This window comes from Pongo abelii, chromosome 8 (assembly GCF_028885655.2).
Source record: "Pongo abelii isolate AG06213 chromosome 8, NHGRI_mPonAbe1-v2.0_pri, whole genome shotgun sequence".
NCBI lineage: Eukaryota > Metazoa > Chordata > Mammalia > Primates > Hominidae > Pongo > Pongo abelii.
Genome location: NC_071993.2, coordinates 17,548,371 through 17,568,900, shown reverse-complemented (window position 1 = coordinate 17,568,900; position 20,530 = coordinate 17,548,371). Strand labels below are relative to the sequence as shown.

At 42.5% G+C, this 20,530-nt stretch overlaps 1 protein-coding gene and 1 long non-coding RNA gene across 2 annotated transcripts in view; one reads left to right on the top strand and one right to left on the bottom strand.

Moving 5' to 3' along the window:
• The first annotated feature begins 2,948 nt into the window (after positions 1-2,948).
• The window catches only part of ST8SIA6 (ST8 alpha-N-acetyl-neuraminide alpha-2,8-sialyltransferase 6), a 139,956-nt gene continuing 122,374 nt past the window's right edge, over positions 2,949-20,530 (top strand). Inside the window, exons 1-2 of the mRNA XM_002820564.5 lie at positions 2,949-3,418; positions 3,915-4,013. Coding sequence (XP_002820610.1) covers positions 3,318-3,418; positions 3,915-4,013 — 200 coding nt within the window. The 5' untranslated portion in view covers positions 2,949-3,317. The remainder of the gene's footprint in view (positions 3,419-3,914; positions 4,014-20,530) is intronic.
• Positions 12,340-20,530, bottom strand: part of LOC129048181 (uncharacterized) — a 37,139-nt gene continuing 28,948 nt past the window's right edge. The window contains exons 2-3 of the long non-coding RNA XR_008510300.1: positions 16,261-16,309; positions 12,340-13,314 (exon numbers count right to left, since the gene is read on the bottom strand). This is a non-coding gene — a long non-coding RNA (uncharacterized LOC129048181). The remainder of the gene's footprint in view (positions 13,315-16,260; positions 16,310-20,530) is intronic.

The following is a 20,530-nucleotide window of genomic DNA, read 5'->3' as shown; positions in this document are numbered from 1 at the left end:
TATGAAGGTAAAGAGATTCATCATGATGAATAAAGAATAACAAAGACCAAATGGGAGGCCCATGTGGAGTGGACTGGGTGAGTGAGGTAGGCTCGCCACTTACCACAGGCTTGGGAGCAGCGTCTGGATGTCAACCCGAGTTTACGTTTCAATTCCTGGCCTCAGCAGCATTTCAAATTACTACATGGCATAGATCTTTAGGGTTGCAAGTCAAGCCTGCAAATATTAAGCTACCAAATGCACACTTTTCCAGTAGTGGTTCTATGGCTAATAATGTTAAAGTATCATGTTCTTGTCAGGTTTCTTTCTCTCTCAAGGATGAGCAAGATAATTCATATCTTACCCACCCAGGTCTTAAATTAGAAAGCTTGTGTTAAAGTTCCCTACTGTCAAATTTTAACACTGGGCTCAGAATTCCCATTGCAAATTTACACTTGTTTTTCCAATTAAAATGGGCTTTTGTGAGTCCCCTGCTGATAGCCATTGGCTTGATAAAAAGTAACTTCATTTGCAGCAAGGGTGTTTAGGGAACCCAGTGCAAGGCTAACTCTTCTGCTGTTGCCTTGAGCCCAGCTGTGCTGAAATATTAAACTTTAGTAAATTAGGTGAAATTGCAGCTTCCTGGCTGATACAATAATGCCTTTTTCTTTTTCTGCAAACTATGTTCAGCATTAGTTTTCTGCACAATTTTCTGCACTGAGATAAAAATTGGAATATCTTTCAAATCCAGGCAACTCTTCATTTTCTAGATAATTGTGCCATATTCTACTTATTTAACAAACGGCTTAAACTTTGAAATATGTAGAATTAGATTACTATATTATTCTATCACTACCTGAATATAGCATTACTTTATGTCATACTCAGATGAAGCAACTGAATCCCTATAAATATTAGTTTTACATAAAAGTAGAAGCCTATTTTTATTCTTGATTAGTACATATATTAACAGCAGTGATGAGCTATAGAAGGAAATCATATACCTAGTCACATTTATTTTTAGTTTTTTTGCTCCATTTTCTCTTTAAAAATGACTGTAGTTCTTATGTGTTTTTATTCATTGATCAAACATTTTTTGATCAATTATTATGTGCAAACTTCTGTTTTGTATTCAACAAGATGTTTTTAGAGTAAATCCAGAATTAGCAGAAAGAGACTAGGGACACTGGTATCTCTTTCCTTGATATATGTTTTCTTGTGATGGAATCTTTGGTGACAGCTTTATTTAGCTGTCTGGACTGGTTGCTCCCAAATGGCTCTCACTTTGGCCTCTTTCAGGTGAAGACCATATGCTTCTAGGAGATGTCAGTTGAAATATCATATTTTTGTTGCTTGGGAAAGTTAACTCATGAAAGCCTTTTCAAAGTTGAAGTCATTTCAAAAGATCTTATCAAGGTACTCCGAAGATGGTGGAATCCAAGTGTTGCATTTGGAAAAATCTCAAAACTATACAAAAGTAAGAGTGAATAGTTTTATAAGCCTGCATATAACCACAATGGAATTAAAACCTAGGGAAGTGGCTAAGTGGGGGCTTGGGCAGTCAGGATAGTTTAGGGCATAAAGAGTTGAGACCCACTTCTAAATAAATAGAGAGCCAGTCTGTTTCATAGTGTCATTGGATCACTCTCCTGCCACAGATGAGATACTAACCAATATGATCTAGACCGTGGTTTAGTTCTGGCGGCCATAAGAAGGATACCATAGGCTGGGTGACCGAAAGAACAGAAATTTATTTTTCACAGTTCTGGAGGGTAAGAAACCCAAGATCAGTGTGCCAGCATGGTCAGGTTCTGGTGAGGGTCCTCTTCCTGCTTGGCAGAAAGCTGCCCTCGTGCTGTGTCTTTACACTGCACAGAGCAGAGAGAGAGAAGGCAAATTCCCTGCTGCCTGCTCTTATGAGGGAACTAATTCCACCAGGAAGCCTCCACCCCATGAACTAATCAGGTATGAAAGACCCTACCTCCAGATACCACCACATTAGATTGGGGATTTGAGTTTCAACATATGAATTTTGTAGAGACACAAACATTCAGCCCATAGCAGTGTTAAAAGAAAAACATCAGACAAATTAAATGTAGCACAGTTTATTTGAGCAAAGGATGCATGAATTGGGCAGCATGCACAACCAGAGGAGGTCCAGTAAGGTCCACCCCGTGGTGTGAGCAGCAAAGCCTGATAGGACAAACTCACAAGCACAGTGGAGAAACTGATTGACTATAGCTATGCAGGCTGCCTTGTGGGGCCTGGTATAATGAGTTGGTTGCCTGTGATTGGCCAGTAGCCCCCTGTTCATTACAGCCTAATGTAGGTTTCCATTGTTAGGTGGGAACTCAAGGCACAGAGACAGCCTCAAGCTAATGGCCTCTTGCTTATTTAAGAGCAGTATGCAAACTTTTTCTGGAAAGTTTCAAATGGTAAATATTTCAGGCCCTGTGGGCTATGCCACCTCTGTCATCACTACTCAATTCTGCCCTTGCAGCCCTAGATCATACAGCCATATGCAGTCACTGATAATACAAAGCCATGGGCATGGAGGTTTTCCAATAAAACTGTTTGCAAATACAGGCAGGGGCTAAACGGGTCTCCGAGGAGTAGTAATGTGCTCACGCCTAAAGGTCTCCTAGCCCCTCATACCAATTCACTGTCCCTCTGAATCTGGGTTGAAGTAAACACAGGTTACTGCTTCTGTTCAGTGTCGTGATCCACCTAGCAATTCCCCAGTCCCCAGCTTTCTTCATGCGTGGGAGGATCCAGCCGAGCGACCGCAGAGTTTTGAAAGTTTTGGAAGCGGCCCCTTTCTCCCCTCCTCTCTCCGCAGGCAGAGTTGTGGTGTGGCCGGGTGGTCTGCGTGGGCTTCCGGGGGACTCCCGGGCACTCGAGACGAGGCGAGGGCGCAGAAAAGTTGGAGCCCAATCAGCACGGAGTTGAGCTTCCGCGCCCCAACCTTCAGGTGACCCCGCGCGGCGGCGGCGGCGGCAGCAGCAGTGGCAGCGGCGACCGGAGCCCGCAGCAGCTCGGAGCGCCTCCGGGAGGACAGGCGGCGAGCTCGGCGAATCGTTATCTGCCAGCCGATCGCGGCGCTCGGCGGGCCGGGGCCGGGAGCCCGGAGCGAGCCCGAACGCGGTTTCTTCTCCGCCCGCCGCGGAGACTCTGACGGGTGGGCTGCGGGCGCCCCTCGCTGCCGCCTGTGAACGCTGTGAGTGCGCGGGGCTGCGGCCACTGCGGCGGTGGCGGCGGCGGCGGGAGCCGCGAGTCGGGGCCGCCCGGGCTGTGCTTCGCCCCGGCAGCAGCGGTGGCGGCGGCGCCTGTGGCTCAGGATGCGGCCGGGGGGCGCACTGCTCGCCCTGCTCGCCAGCCTGCTGCTGCTGCTGCTGCTGCGCCTGCTCTGGTGCCCGGCAGACGCGCCCGCCCGCGCCAGGTAACCCACCCACCCGCCCGCCGCGCCCCGCGCCGCGCGCTCCGCTGGCGCCCCAGGACCCCCAAGCCGCCCATCACTTCCCCTCGGGCGCGGAGACTTTTGGCCGCGGCGGGGAGCAGCCCACGGGCGGCGACGGCCTGAGAGTGGAGTGGGGGAGGGGGTCGCAGAGAGGCGACCCTCAGACCGGTGGACAGCGGCTGGGGAGCAGAGGGACCGGTCAGGGCTGCGGGGGCTCTAGCGCGCATCGCTGTGGGCGAGGCAGCTGTGGAGCGGGACCTGCCGTCGGGTTCCCCATCAGGATCCCGGGCTCCCCATTCTGGTCCTTGCTGTCCCTTCCTTCCCGCCCTAAGGCTCTTCCAACTCTGGGGCTGGGGACCTGGCCTGGAAGCCGGGGAGCGCGAGATCTCCCTGCCAGGCAAGGAGCGCGACTCCCAGCCTGTCAGCCAACGGCTCCCGGCGGGGTGTAGCAACTTAAGTTTTCTCCCCGGCTATGCAGGATCCCGGTGGAGGAAAGCAGGGAGGCCACCCACGGCACCCCCGCAGCGCTGAGGACGCTCCGGAGCCCGGCGACCGCGGTACCGCGCGCCACGAACAGGTACAGCGGCGCCCAGCGCGAGCGGACTGGGGCTCGGGAGCTGCGAGCCGGGCATGGGGCGCGGCTGCACCGGCTTGGACTCGCCGGGGGTAGGCAGGCTGGGAAAGCGCGATTGAGTGTGAGAGTGTGCGTGTGTTTGAAGAGGGCGCGGGGTTGAGGGGGGCACCCTTCACACTCCCTCAACCTTGTAAGCCTCGATGTGAACGGTCTTTGAATCAAGGGGGATCCTCCAACAGCTGCATTTGAAAAATGGGTGCTGAGTTTTCCTCTCGACAATGGTGTGTTGAAACCACCCCCCCACCCCGCCCCCCGCTCCACCCCGCCACCTTTCGAGAGAAGCAGCTCTGCCTGTCTTTATGGAGGGATTTGGTTGGTTTGCTTTTTGTTTTCTATGCTTTAAAGTGCACCAGTGTTAAGATTCAGGTTTCTTCTGCGTGCTAGGAATGATTTTGTCCTTAGTGATTGGAGGCTTAAATTTTTTTTTCTTATCATTCATATGTGTATTTATTCATAGGCAGTAATTGTTTTTTTTTCTGATTGTAAAAGTAATACAGCTTTGTGCAGAAAGTTAGAAAATAGAACTGTATAAAGGAAAATGTTATTCATTCAGAGTCCTTACCTCTCAGAGACCATATTCAGGGTGGTTTTGGTCTATATTTCTTCCAGTAGTCTTTTCTATATACATATATTTTAAAAATATAACTTAGATTATACGTTGTAGTTTATGTTCTGACTTTTTTCTAAAAATCCTAGACCTATACCTGTCATTACGTTCCCCTCCCCCCACAAAAACATTGCTTTGGATTGTTGCATAACTTAGTATCTGAACGTGCCATAATCTATTTAATAGTTTCCATTTTCAGACATTTAGGTTGCTTCTTGTTTCTGTTTTATTTTGTTTGCCATCAGTAATTCTATGTATGTAAGCATCCTTGTATGTAAATCTTTATCTTCATTTCAAATTAATTACCCAGAATGGACGGATAGGAGTTGAGATTATTAAGTCAAAGAGTATGTACTCTTTAGATTCTAAGTCGCATTGTCAGTTGCTTCCTCGAAGGGTTGAATCAATTTACATTTTCACAAGCACTACTTCCTGCCTTAGCATTGCTATTATGATTGCAATCTTGTATACGGTCTCTTTTCCTCTTTTCATCTCTTGCAAATCCCTTTTCTTCTGCGTATGCTTCTCTATATTCTTGGCTCTTGGATCCACCTTAATCTTCTGATGGTATGACTCCAGGAAGCTCTAGCACGGCTCTAAGAAGGGTCTGGAAGTGGCTGGATAAACCCTGAAGTGAGGAATACCACTGCCTGCCACCCCGTCACTGGAATTTCACAGCATATTAGAGGCATTAGGACCTCCTGGAGCAACAAAAGCTTTTGAGAAAAATAGTGTCCTATAGTTTTATTCTATTCAGGTTGGTGTACTATAGGTAGCCTAGCTTTCTTGATGAACTGAGAAGCATTCCATCTTTTCCCAAGTCCTGTGGCTATTACACATTCGAGGGTTGACCCTTTGGGAAAGTTTGAAAGAATGTACTCATTAAATGGTTTGATCTCAGGTCGTTTTTAGAGGTAATTCTTTGATGAATTTTTCACTTTCTTTTGACATACTTGTTTTCTACTTGGCATACTTCTTCGGCTAATATAGGTAACTCATAATTCTGAATATGGCCCATTTTATTAAGCTTTTTAAAATTTATACCATTTTTCTGTGTTTGTAAAAGCCTCTTTAAGTTTTGATTTATTTTATGTCCCCTTTATCATTTATGATTTTGGTTATTTATGGAGCAGGGGTGCAAGTTTTAATCCACCATACTACTTAGTTGTATAGAGAAATTGTAATTTCCTCATTTTTCTGGAGCTAGTCTGATCTTCCCACATGAGCCTCATGGTAATGATGCTGGTAGGAATAAGGAGAGCCAACACTTTATGAACTCTTCTTATGGGCCAGACACTGATCTAAGCACTTGACATTTCTAATTAAAAAATTTTTCAAAATAGGTTTAGGGGGTAAAGTGCATTTTTGTTACATGCATATATTGCCTAGTGGTGAAGTTGGCATTTTAGTGCAACCATCACCCAAATAGGGTGTACTCATTGTACCCAGTGGATAATTTCTCAGCTCTCCCCTTACTCTCACTCTCCCACCTTCCTGTGTCTCCAGTGTTTATTATTCCACAATCTGTGTCTATATGTACACATTATTTAGCTCCTATTTATGAGAACATGTGGTATTTGACTTTCTGTTTCTGAGTTATTTCATGTAAGAGAATGGCCTCCAGTTCCATCCCTGTTGCTGCAAAAGACATTAAATCCTTCTTTTTTATGGCTGAGTTGTAGTATGTGGTATATATATGCCACATTTTCTTTATCCAGTCCTCTGTTGAGGGACACTTAGGTTGATTCCATTACTTTGCTGTTGGGAATAAGCACTTTACATTTAATTCATTTAATCCTTAAAAAATACTAAGAGAAACTATTGTTATCCTAATTTTTATAGAGGGGCAAATCGAGGCAAAAAGATTAAGTAAATTGTCCGCAATCACAGAGTTAACACATTGTGGAGCCCAGAGTGAAACCCAGGCCTGGGGAATCCAGAATCCCACACGTTTAATCTCCCACTGTGTTGCCTGCCGTAGGTGCTGGGAAAGATGCTGTGTGTATGTGTTTGTGTGTGTGTGCGTGTTCAAATATTCAATCCAGGCAAAAGCTTAGAGGTGACAATTGAAGAGCCTCTTTCTGGCAATATTTGTTCTTTCTGAGGAAAAATGCCCAGGCTCTCGGATTGCTCCTACCATCTCATCTCACTTTAAGATGCCATCCAAGTACGCCGAGCACGGAGGCTCATGCCTGTAATCCCAGCACTTTGGGAGGCAGAGGTGGGTGGATCACTTGAAATTAGGAATTCGAGACTAGCCTGACGAACATGATGAAACCCTGTCTCTACTAAAGGATACAAAAATTAGCTGGGTATGAGGGTGTGCACTTGTAGTCCCAGCTACTCAGGAGGCTGAGAGGCGAGAATTGCTTGAACCCACGAAGGGGAGGTTGCAGTGAGCCAAGATCATGACACTGCACTCCAGCCTGGGTGGCAGGCCAAGGCTCTGTCTCAAAAGAAAAAAAAAAAAGATGACATTCAGGTATATTAGGGAGGGGGCCTTAGGTGATGCAGCAGTCAAGAGTTGGAGCTCATGATTATGGTATCTTTTCTGTCTAATCTACAGGGTGATGTTGATCCTTTTCCATCTGGTGGCCAGGCACCCTGTTGAGAGCCAATGATAAGTTCTGCAGCTTGTGGCTCTTTCTATTCCCTCAGGTGTTGCACCTGCTGTTGCTCCTGGCTAGTCTTGGCCTCACCTGAGATCTTACTGATGTTACCTTTCAGGGATCTAGCAAAGATTCTCTTTTGGTCCTATCTTGGGTTGTCTCTCTGTGACATTTGCTATGATGCTACTCCCTCAGCTGTTGCTAGCTAGCTCCACAGCCACCTCTCATCTGTTTCTGGGCCTCATCTAAACATATAAGAACCAAAACTAGTTCAGAAAACTAAATATTAAGGCCTCCCTCTACTTGCTCCACCAAGTAGATGTGACCCTACTCTTAGTTATCTCAGGATGGATATTGCCATAGAAGTGATCTATTTCAAAATCCTAATTGGAGGAGGAAGCAAAGCTTTTTTGTCTTTGTTATCACTCTTGTCACTAGCTTTTTATTGCCCCCATCTTTCTCTCTCTCCGAGCCAAAACTTTCCTCTTTCTTTTTTCTCTTCTGCTCCTACTGACTCAGTTCCAGAAATTTGCAGGCTTCCCTCTGTTTCATATTCTATTTGCCCTGATGCAAACCTCCAGGTCTAACTGAAACTCAAGCCTTAATGATAAATTGTGGGGACTAGAGGAAAAGGATTGGGAAAGTTCAAGGAGCTGTGTCTTCCAGGTAAGATGGTTAATGTGCTAAAGTGGGAGAATGAAAATAATTTGGAATATATTCTCTTGAGGCTGCAGAAAATTTTATTTTACTTGTCTAAAGTGGATTATTACCTTATCTTCTCTTTTTGCATTCTTTCAGGAAAAAGCCTTAATCTCTTCTTCCTCCCTGCAAAGATGTTTCAAGTGGGCTAGGGTAAGGTCATATACTCAGAAAGTCAAAAGAGAAAAATAAACTAGTAGTTTTCAAAATATTACCCCATTACAATGGATCCTTTCTCTTGCTAATAAGCTTTGTCAAAGTTTTTCATTGGCTTTCTTGTTCTTTAAATAACCAGCTCTTGGATTTATTTCTCAATTTATATATATTTCCATGTTCTATTTCCTTTGTGGTACTTTTATCTTTTAAAATATTCTATTTTTTCAACTTAATATCTTGAAATGAATACTTGATTTATTTATATTATTTTTCCTCCTTTTTTGTAACAAAAATATTTAATACTATGAATTTTCCATTGAATGCAGCTTTGGACTCATTTCTTCAGTTTCTATATATAATGTTTAGATTTTTAAAAATACATTCTAAACTATTTGTAATTACATTTTAGAACTTTTTGTTTATCTTCAGAGTCATTTAGGTGAAGACTTTGAATATTTTATTCCAAAATATTATTTTCTTAAATAATATTAATTTCATTTTGATTATGAAAGAAGCTCAATAAAATCCTGCCAGCCGGGAACAGTGGCTCACGCCTGTAATCCCAGCATTTTGGGAGGCTGAGGCGGGCGGATCACAAGGTCAGGAGATTGAGACCATTCTTTGAATGGTGAAACCCTGTCTTTACTTAAAAATATATATATATATACAAAAAATTAGCCTGGCATGGTGGCGGGCACCTGTAGTCCCAGCTACTAGGGAGGCTGAGGTGGGAGAATGCAGTGAACCCAGGAGGCAGAGCTTGCAGTGAGCTGAGATTGCGCCACTGCACTCCGGCCTGGGTGACAGAGCGAGACTCTATCTCAAAAACAAAAACAAAAACAAAACAAAAAACAAACCCTGCCATAATGCCATAAGTGAGTACCCAAATATCCAATCATTAGAAATGAGAGGTTGAATTATTGGGAGATTAATGAAACGGCCCACATAATCTTGTGTAACTAGCTAATTTGGAGTTCCATGGGAACATCCATGTCTTGGCTATGATTTGGCACCTTTTGGTGGCAGCTGTCCACTTTGGCTTTAAACATCTATAGTGATGATTTGGGATTGTGTGGCTGGTTGTGACGTCCTGGACAGCAGCTGCTGTTATTCTTTGAATGTCCTGGTTAGTTGGTGTCTGTTTCATTATCCCATCTGGGATGATTGAACCATGAGTTTACCAGAGACAGGGGACCTCACCTTCATGTCTCTGTTTTCCCATAGAGGTTTGCCTGCTATTTATCTTAATGGCCTTTCTCTCCCTTTCCTGTGGCCCTTTTTCTCTGCAGAAGGACTTTGGCCTCTACTTGCTAATTGCTAAAGCTAATTAGAAATCCTCAAACTAGGCCAGGCACAGTGGCTCACACCTTTAATCCCAGCACTTTGGGAGGCCAAGGCAGGCAGATCACTTGAGGTCAGGAGTTTGAGACCAGCCCGGCCAACATGGTGAAACTCTTGTCTCTACTAAAAATACAAAAATTAGCCAGATGTGGTGGCGGGTGTCTGTAATCCCAGCTACTCAGGAGGTTGAAGCATGAGAATCACTTGAACATGGGAGGTGGAGGTTGCAGTGAGCCGAGATCGCTCCACTGCACTCTATCCTGGACGACAGAGGATATTTGTCTATCTCAAAAAAATTTTTTTTTTTAATATTAGTTAAATGAATCTACATAGTTTTTGGGGTCATGTGGCAAAGGGGTGGGCTTTTTAGTTAGTAGTTATTATTTTATTATACACTTTTTCCTATGAAAATTATTTTTTGATTTGAATTGAGTTATTGCTTAACAACCTAGTACTATTTAGATTATCTTTTCATTGCTTGGAATTTATCATTTTAAATGATCCCCTCCTCATTTCTTCAGTTCTTTGTTCTTTATTTCTTTCTTGGTCATAAGCTTAGTATTTATTTGCAAAAGTCTAATAGTTTTAACATTGGAATATGGATTATAGTCATGAAACTTTAGATATTTGAGGGCACTTTTTTTTTGGTAGTTCATGGAAGCTTTTATTTTATTTTAAGGACAAAATTCTTTTTGTTTTTTTCTTTTGAGACAGAATTTTGCTCTCGTTGCCCAGGCTGGAGTGCAGTGGCACAATCTCAGCTCACTGCAACCTCCACCTCCCAGGTTCAAGTGATTCTCCTGCCTCAGCCTCCTCAGTAGCTGGGATTACAGGCCCACGCCACTGCACCTACCTAATTTTTATATTTTTTGTAGAGATAGGGTTTCACTGTGTTGGCCAAGCTGGTCTCCAACTCCTGACCTCGTGATCCGCCCCCCTTGGCCTCCGAAAGTGCTGGCATTACAAGCATGGGCCACTGCTCCCGACTACAATTCTTATTTTTCATACATGGATTCTGTTATTTGATCACAGCTTTATTCTTTTTTCTCTTTTCTTATCTTTTTTTTTTTTTTTTTTTTGAGACACAGTCGGTAATGGCACTGTCTTAGCTCACTGCAACCTCCGCCCCCAGGGTTCTAGCAATTCTCCTGCCTCAGCCTCCCAAGTAGCTGGGATTACAGGCAGCATCCGCCACCACGCTCGGCTAATTTTTTTTTTTTTTTTGTATTTTTGGTAGAGACCAGGCTAGTCTTGAACTCCTGACCTCAGGTGATTCACCCGTTGCAGCCTCCCAAAGTGCTAGGATTACAGGCATGAGCCACTGCGCCCAGCCCTTTCTTTCTTTTTATTCTTAAAGCTTTGTAGACATTTTTCCTCTATTTTGTGAAGTGAATCTTTGTTTTATGTCTCGCATAGTTCTTATTCTGCCTTTTTTTTCCACCATCCCCTCCCCAAGTTAATAACTTTATTTCTCTTTCAGATTTTGGCTTTTTCTTTTTCCTTTGCTTTCTGGGATGTCTTCTCAAATTTGTCTTCCATGTTACTGAATTACTTTTGCAAAGTGTCACTTCTCTGTTGTGCTCTATCAAAAACAGTAAATTGGCTACATTCTTATTCTTTACAATTCTTTTCTTCTCTCAGCCTGAACCTCACTGTATCAGTTTACATCTCAGAAAGCATTTAAGTAGCCTTTTACATCTCACTTTCCATTTGTTATTTTGTGTTTTCTTATATTTCATTGAGTCCACCAAGGGACTGTTTTCTAAAGATTTCCTGTTTCTTGTAGTTAACCGTTTTTCGAAAGTATGATTTTTCTCTGCATTTTAAGAGCAATAGCCTCCTCCTACATTATAGAATATTTTCATAAGTTTTGTGATTCTTTTTGTTTGTTTTCGACCTAGATGTCCTCAAGTGAGGAGTCCTCTGTCGCACTGTGCTTATCAGATTGGAGGACTTAGGACTTCCTGCTGTCCACCTCAGGGACTAAAAGATTTTCCTTTTCACAGCATTATGGCCACCAGAGCCATATACCCCTTCAACAAATCTCTGAATGTTTAAAGTTTGAGTTTTTTTTTAATTGTGATAAAATACACATAACATGAAATTTACTAATTTGAGTTTTTGGATACCAGACCCCAAAACTATCTCTTGCTCTCGTGCCTTGGTTTCATGACTGTCAGAAGTACATGCATTCCTAGGTGATCCTGGTCACCCTGACCTGGCAGCACAACAAATGTCATCTAATAACCCTGAGAGGGCTGGGTCCACCGTGCTGTCCCAGTATCCACCACCCTCTTCCTATCCTCAGGGTGCAAGGGCCAATTGACTCCCTTTCCCGTTTCCTTTCATTCTTTCAGTGTTGCTGTATTATATAATACAATACAATAGAATATAATGTAATCAACACGTAATCTCAAAAGGATGTAGGAAGAGAGAAATGAAGGGGCACTGGGGACAGAGGCACCCAAGCAGCCCTTTCTGCCTCAGGCAGCAGATCCCTTTCTGTGTGGGAGAAGCTACCTGATTTTCCAGTTGGGGCAGGCTCTCTATTCTTTGGAAAAGAAAGGCAGACCGTGGGAGGAGAATCAAAACCTCTCTAGTTTTTTTCTCCCTGGACCTGGTCTGTTTCTGAGGTGAAAATTTACATCAGGTGCTGGTAATTCCTCAGAGTGGTTCCATATTTGCTCTTGTTAATAATATCTCTTCCCCAAGCCAGATAAATTTCTGAAGCAGCTGATCTGTTGCCACCGAAATGTGCGCTTGTCATTTTGTGTAGACTTGTGTCTGTTTGTAAGAATGTAAATAGTCTGGAAGAGAGAAAATCAGGCACTGTTTACTCTCTGCTGTCTTATATTGAAAGTTGTAATAATGTTTTATTTGACATTTTTTGTTGTATATGTTCACAATGGGATCATAACTACAGGCTTCAGAAAATTCAAGATGAGTGTGAACTAGAGCTTGAAAAAAGAAAACTAAACCTAACTCTAGAACACTTGATTTTTACCCTTTTACCCCTTTCCTTTCCACCTCATGCTCCAAATAGATGAAGGCTATTAGATTTTACTTCCAAGAGCAATAAAAGGTTTTTCACTGTTGTGTCTTTGCTTTTTGAAGTAATGATACTAATATGTGTTCTCATTTTAAAAATTCAGAATGCTTTAAAGTTGCCTTGAGTCTGGTTTCTGAAAGGCTTTGAAATAGGCTTTAAATTTTGCATTCTGCTTCTTTTTCTACTTCCTAATTCTATCTTAATTGCAACCATTCTCTTTTAAGACTCAGAGGGGTTTCTCCCCCATCTCTATTCTGATGTGACTTGCTTTTCTCCTTGCCTTCCCTGTTTGGAAATGGGTTTCACATTTGCTTCCCAGGTTGACATTTTTCAGTGCCTTCATTCTCTGTCACCTCTCTGGCTGCTCTGCTCTGGAAAAGCTATCGGGTGCAATTGTCTGGGGCAGCTGACCCAGGTAGAGGGCTATAGAGTATGGGCTGCAGTCACCCCTGAGCTTCTATGGGTGTCTTTTCACATGGACAGGAGAGCTAGGGAGAGCTTGAAGGACACAAGGAAATGCCCTGCTATTTGTCTTTCCTCTATGGACTGGGTAGAGGAACAGGGCAGCAGTTCATGAAGAAATGGTGTCTGAATGACCCACCTCCCATTTCAGAGGTTGTTGGAGGTGGAATTTTATTTTCTGTCTCACTCATATAACTCTACTACTTACTTGACAGCACTTCTCTTAACAAAGAGGCTGGGATGTTTCTTTTTATGACTCACGAGGCAACGTTCGGCAGACAATACCGTTTACACACATATGTCAAAGCAAAGGTGGTTTCCCTGCAACAAAAATCAAGACTTCCTTAGTGGGGTAGTGTTGTCTGGTCTTGTGTATTAATTAAGCGTCTCCTTATTAGACATTTCCTTTCAGGCAACAGGCATTAGCATAAATCTGAAAGAAGAAAAAAACCTGACTGCCCAGGGGAGGCAGGAAGGATATCTTTGGAGGGGTGGTTATAGAGAAACACAGACATTTTGGCCTATTAGGTGCTAACGCTGGAAATAATGAGACCAGAGGCTTGGTTACAGCAGAAGGGACATGCAAGGAAGAAAAGGAAAGAAATACATCCCCCCTTTGCAAGGGTGCGAGGGTTCCGAAATCTCTCATTTGCAGGGCAAAAAGAGAAGCCCTTTAAAGAGCCACTGATGGTTTGGTAAACATGAGAAAGGTGCTCTTTTCTTCCCCGATGCCTTGTTTTATAGCTTCCTTTGCCATTAGGAAGATGATCATTGCTGTAGTATATTTATCTACATACACTTAGGAGTTTAGCTTGTCCAGGGCAGCTAAGCCCATCTTTTCTATGTCCTCAGATTTAAACAAATTTATTATGATTTTTCACCAAGTACTAAGAATGATTTGTACATGCTGTAGATAATCAGTCATTAATTCTCGGGAACATTCATATCCATGGGCATAATTATTTCTAAAGATAATTTTATAGGGCATAACCTGTGCTTTTGCAGTTATGGTAAAACAATTTTTGTTATCTTGCTAGTTATTGTTGTTATTGTAAAATACACCGAAATTCTCTACCGTATAATTTTTAAATGCAGCATTCCAAGAAATTGAGGTTGTAAAGAGACCATTAATTTTGCAAATGATTAAAGTCTCTCACTGGTTGCTGGAACCTCTGTTGGAATGCTGTCTTTAGAAGCTGCATTTGGATTCCATATATTCTTTTTTTGAGATTATATCCCCTTATTTCCCAACTCTATAAATGTGTGATTCCAAAACCTGGTGTTTGCCAGGTGTCTTCTAAGTCTATAATATGTATTTTATAATATTGTTGGTACTTTGCTATTTCAGGAGGACACCTATATCCTACATATTTATATTTGCCAATGTCGCTTTACTGTTTGCACATTAAGTTGTGGGCATATTTTTGTGTTTTTGAGCTGGGAGTCCATCCAACACACCATGTTCACTTTGGGTATACCAAAGTATTTATGCTTCCTATATCTAGGGAATATTATACATGCAATAGATTGTAGTTCTGGAAAGTCAGAGCCTTGTCTATCTTTTTCACCACTGTACCCCAATTATAATCTAGAACAGCAGCTTTTTGGGATTTGAGTTTTGTTGCCTTGTCTAGGTTTTTGGAGGTGCACTTTACCATGTTGTATTACAGGATAGACAGATAGTGAGATTTACGTGACAAAATAGCCTGAGTTTATAGTTGTGTGCTTATGTGTGAGCATATAAAATAAAATTTTCTAATTGGAAGAGGATGATTTAAACCTGCACAGTTGAAAACCCGTATCTATAATTATTTCTTAAAGGCAGACTGTATATTAACAAAGAATTTGAATAATAAGCTGGTATGAAGTCTTATGATATTTGTACTTAGGAGAATTTTTTCAAATAAACAATTTGGAGATTAATGATCACATATTTCTTCAGTCAATGCTAGCACTTGCTTCTGGAGGATTTTGAACACTCTTTGAAAAGCTACAGATCAATGGAAACTTTGTATAGAAATGTAACTTTAGAAAAATAATGATTTAAAAAAATGCATCTCCAAGGCAGAAATTAGTGTTACTCAGGTTTATGCTGGGCTGCTGCTAGACAATCCTTCTGAAGAAAAATGGCATATTCTAAGCTAAAAAGTATTCACATAAATTTTTTGATTTTGTAGTATATCACTACTCACATATGTGAGTAGTAATATTGGTTTCTTGGGCTGGTTTCTTGGAAAAAGCTGTAACAACCTGGAAAATATTGCATTTACCAAACATTGCCCACTGTATGCCCACTGTATAAGTTTTCTTCCATTTTCCTTAAGAGTGTGTTTTGGCAGAATGAGACACATATAACATTTTAAAAGATTGTTTTGGCCAGGTGCAGTGGCTCACGCCTGTAATCCCAGCACTTCGGGAGGCCGAGGGGGGTGGATCACAAGGTCAGGAGTTTGAAACCAGCCTGGCCAACATGAGGAAACCCCATCTCTACTAAAAATACAAAAATTAGCCAGGTGTGGTGGCAGGCACCTGTAATCCCAGCTACCTGGGAGGCTGAGGCAGGAGAATCGCTTGAACCTGGGAGGTGGAGGTTGCAGTGAGCCCAGATCACGCCACTGCACTCCAGCCTGGGTGACAGAGCAAGACTCCACCTCAAAAAAAAAAAAAAAAAAAAAAAAAAAAAATTGTTTTATATCATCTTTACTATAAAAACAATAAAAATTACAGCTTGTGTTTAGGGTCAATTTCAAATGTGGAACTTTCAGATAAGTCTTTTTAATAAATGTAATTTTATTGAGTTTGACAGATTCTTTCCAATGAAACTTAATTAAATTAATTAACAAATTTAGAGGTGGGACTTCCAGATGGTGGAGCGAGGATAGTTTTCAACAAATGGTGCTGGCACAATGGGATCTCTATAAGCAAAAAGATAAGCTTAGATCCAGGGGCCGGGTGCAGTGGTGCACGCCTGTAATCCCAGCACTTTGGGAGGCTGAGGCGGGTGGATCACCGGAGGTCAGGAGTTCACGACCAGCCTAACATGGTGAAACCCGGTCTCTACTAAATACAGAAAAATTAGCCAGGCATGGTGGTGCATGCCTGTAATCCGAGCTACTTGGGAGGCTGAGACAGGAGAATCGCTTGTACCTAGGAGGCGGAGGTTGCAGTCAGCTGAGCTCGCGTCATTGCACACCAGCCTGGGAAACAGGAGCAAAACTCCATCTCAAATAAATAAATAAATAAATAAATGTAAGTTTAGATGCTTACCTTACACCATACACAGAAGAATGGTTTCCACATGGATCATAGACAAAAGCTACAGACATAAAATGTCCAAAAGAAAACATACAAGAACAATTTTAGAACCTTGGATCAGGTAGAGTTCTTAGATGTGGCGCCAAAAGCATAATCAATAAAAGAAAAATTTGATAAATTATATTTTTCCTAAATTAAAAAAAAAGTTTGTGCTTCAACAGACACCATTAAGAATATAAAAAGATAAGCCATCGACTGAGAGAAGATATTTGTATATCACACATCCAATAAAAGACTTGTATCCAGAATATGTAACGAACTCTTGCAACTCAATTAACAAGAAGACAACCCCAGTTTAAAAATGGGCAGATGTGAAGACTTATCTTCAGCAAAGAAGATAGACAGATGGCTAATAAGCATGTGACAAAATGTTCTACATCATTAATCATTAGGAAAATGCAAACCAAAACCACAATAAGATATAACTCCATGCCTTTTATAATGGCTTTTGTAGCAATGCCACCGTGACATGGAGAAGGCTTCCTCCCAAGGTTAGCTTCTACTGCCGAAGCTCCTGACAGTGGTTCTTTAGTGGGATCACAGAAAGGTTCATTACTTACATAGGCAGGAAGTCCTGGGGTAGGGTTAGAGGAGGATAAGAAGTTTCAGAACAGGGAGAGTGCATAGCCGGTGTAGTGCACAGTAGTTTTGTCTACTCCTTATGAATCTATGGATAGCCCTAAGACCTTGAGGCAAAGTTTTACATTTGAGAAACTATTACAAATTACATTTGAGGCTGGGCGTGGTGGCTCACACCTGTAATCCCAGCATTTTGGGAGGCCGGGGCAGGTGAATCACTTGAGGTCAGGAGTTCGAGACCATCCTGGCCAACATGGTGAAACCTCGTCGCTACTAAAAATACAAAAATTAGCAGGGTATGGTGGCGGGCACCTGTAATCCCAGCTACCTGGGAGGCTGAGGCAGGAGACTCGCTTGATCCTGGGAGGCGGAGTTGCAGTGAGCTGAGATCATACCACTGCACTCCAGCCTGGGTGACAGAGTGAGACTCTGTCTCAAAAAATATATATATATATTTGAGAAACTATTGAGTTGACAAACTATTACAAAACTGACTAAAAATCAGTATCCCTTTGCCTCCAGGAGTTGTGGAGTAATTTCCTATTGCTTATGATTATGAAAGCCATAGGCATTGTCATCCTGAATCCCATAGTTATACCCCATTCAAATTGCTGTAATGGAGTGAAGCCAGAGCTGGCATCCGATTTAAGGTTGTTGGCACTGGGAGTTTATTTAAGGTCTTCCTTTCCTCATTGGAAGATCCACGTAGTTCTAGGGAGTGTTGAATCTTTGTTGTACAATTGAAAATACCTCCATTTGTGTTCATGCACTTTGCAGGAACAACTGCATAGATATTTTATTGCTCTAATGATTTCTAATGAGCCATTTCCTCCTGGGAGATAGTCTCAGCATGCCTTGTAGTGATTCCTCTTCTTCACGTTCCGTTGGCCTGGAAGTCTCTAAATTGACACGTGGGAAGTTGGGGTAAAGTGAGCCTTGTTAGGATTGTGCAGGAGGCAACAGACACGGCGGGGAGATGAGGCTTAGAGATTGCTGGCACTAGGTCAGACATACTTGGAGGTCCAAGTGCAGCTACTTTGGAAAAGAGTTTGGCAGTTTCATAAAAAGTTAAATATCTGCTGGACATGGTGGCTCATGCCTGTAATCCCAGCACTTTCCCGAGGCCGAGGTAGATGGATCACCTGAGGTCAGGAGTTTGAGACCAGCCTGGCCAACATGGCAAAACCCTGTCTCTACTAAAAATACAAAAAATTGCAGGATGTGATGGTGGGTGCCTCTAATTCCAGCTACTCGGGAGGCTGAGGCACAAGAATCACTTGAACACAGGAGGCGGAGATGGCACTGAGCCAAGATTGCACCACTGCACTCCAGTCTGGGTGACAGAGAGAGGCTCCATCCCCACCTCCAAGAAAAAAAAAAAAAAAAGAGAGAAGGAAGAAGCACAGAAAGTAATAATGCATGACCTGTAAATCACATGTAGTGAGATGTGTAAAAAGCTGAATACCTGAACACTTGAGATATGAATCTGAAAAGCTGGAAGAGGAAAATTCTATCTCAAGAAATGAAATTATCATTTTAAATGAAGAAGATAGCATTTTCAACTTGAAATTAAGTAGAAACTGTAAAACTGTAAAACTGTAAAAAGCTATAGTTTGGAAGGTGGTTTGTGTTTTTTATTTGCCATGATATGTCATCTTAGGGAGGCTGTGAAGCACCTTTTGGGTAAAGCTGTTTGAATCAGTGACCAACACACTGGGTTGAAAAAGAATTGTTAACTCTGAAAATGTGACTAAATGTGAAGAGGCTCAAAAGGTAAGAGTTATTCTAACAAGTTCTGTGCACTATTCTCTTGGTCTCAACCCCTTTTCCTCAAAGATAAGAGTTTGCCTTTCCTTTTAGTACAGAGGAAGTGTCTTTTACATGGGAATTTAATCTTTTGCTTTTAATAAATACCGCAAAGGTCAAAATGATTTTCTTTGTTATCTTCTGGTTTCCAAGTGTCTTTAAATAGTCAGTATGACAGAATAGCTGAGGGGTTTTGGAGAAAGAGAGCTTAGCTTAGAGAAAGATAAAGAGGAGGAGGTGTAGGAAGGGAAGGGAAAGGCTTTGGACTGGAAAGTCTTAGCTAGCTCAGAGGCAGTCTTTGAGTCCTGAATGTGTTTTGGAGCCTTCAGATACCAATTGAGATATGTGTCCTATTTGGACTGTATGATTTTATAGGTGTGATTTTTTTTTTTTTTAGTTTAGTTTTCAGAAAAACAGACTCTTTGAATGATCTCCATAATGTTTGTATATGTTACCAGCTGGGGTCCCAGAGCTGGGAGCTGTATTGGCATGCTTTGAACTTTGAGAGCCCATTTGTAAATAAATTTATCTAGGTGATTCGGTTTAATGCCGAATACACAAAAGCCAAATTAAACTCTAAGTGTGCAAATGAATTGGAGTATAAAGTACATACTTATCAAGAAAGATGATAACTCTACTCCAGTGGGGAAAAGTCCCTGTAACCAGGAGAGGAAAAAACCCTTTCTAAACAGGAGATCTCATAACTAGGAGAGGGAAAGACCTCTCATAACCAATTCCCAAATAAAATCAAGCTAAGTAAAATAAAATAAAAAGAGAGTTTAATCCAAGAGAGACTCAACAGGCAGTAAAAGAGGCAACCTACAGAAACAGGGGGGCACGGCCAGGCATGGTGGCTCACACCTGTATTCCCAGCACTTTGGGAGGTTGAGGTGGGTGAATCACGAAGTCAGGAGTTCGAGGTCGGCCTGGCCAATATGGTGAAACCCCATCTCTACTAAAAATACAAAAATTAGCTGGGCATGGTGGTGCCCACCTGTAGTCCCAGCTACTCGGGAGGCTGAGGCAGAAGAATCACTTGAACCCGGGGGAGATTGCAGTGAGCTGAGATTGGGCCACTGCACTCCAGCCTGGGTGACAGAAGAAAGGAAGAGAGAAAGAGAGAAAGGGAGGGAAGGGAGGGAAGGGAGGGAAGGGAAGGAAGGGAAGAGAAGGGAGAAAGAGAAAGAGAGAGAGAAGGAAGGAAGGAAGGAAGGAAGGAAGGATGGAAACAGGGGGTCCAAGGGGCCTGAATGTGGGTACCACAAGCCATAGTTCCATGGCCTGTTTTTGATCTCTCCAAGTTGAGTCTGCTTCAGACCCCACTTCTGACACCAAGTATGCTGAAATCAAAATAAAATATAGAGATTGTCCAGGCATGGTGGCTTATACCTGTAATCCCAGCACTTTGGGAGGCCAAGCCAAGAGGATTTCTTGAGGCCAGGAGTTCATGACCAGCCTGGGCAACATAGTGAGACCATGTCTCTATAAACTAAAAATTAAAAAATAAAATAAAATTAGTTGAGTGTGATGGCACATGTGTAGTCCCAACTACTTGGCAGGTTGAGGCAGAAGAATTGCTTGAGTCCAGGAGTTCAAGGCTGCATTGAGCTGTGATTGCGCCACTGCACTCCAGCCTGCCAGCCTGAGGCAACAGAGCAAGACCCTACCTCAAATATATGTGAAATATGTATGAGAGAGAGAGAGACAGAAATGAATCTGTAAGTGAAATGTTTTATTTGGGAATCACAGAATTGCAATTTGGCGCATACACACAGATGGAGTGGTCTTGGGTGTGCCTGAAGAACAAAGAGAAGGTTGGGAGTTTGTATTAGTTTTC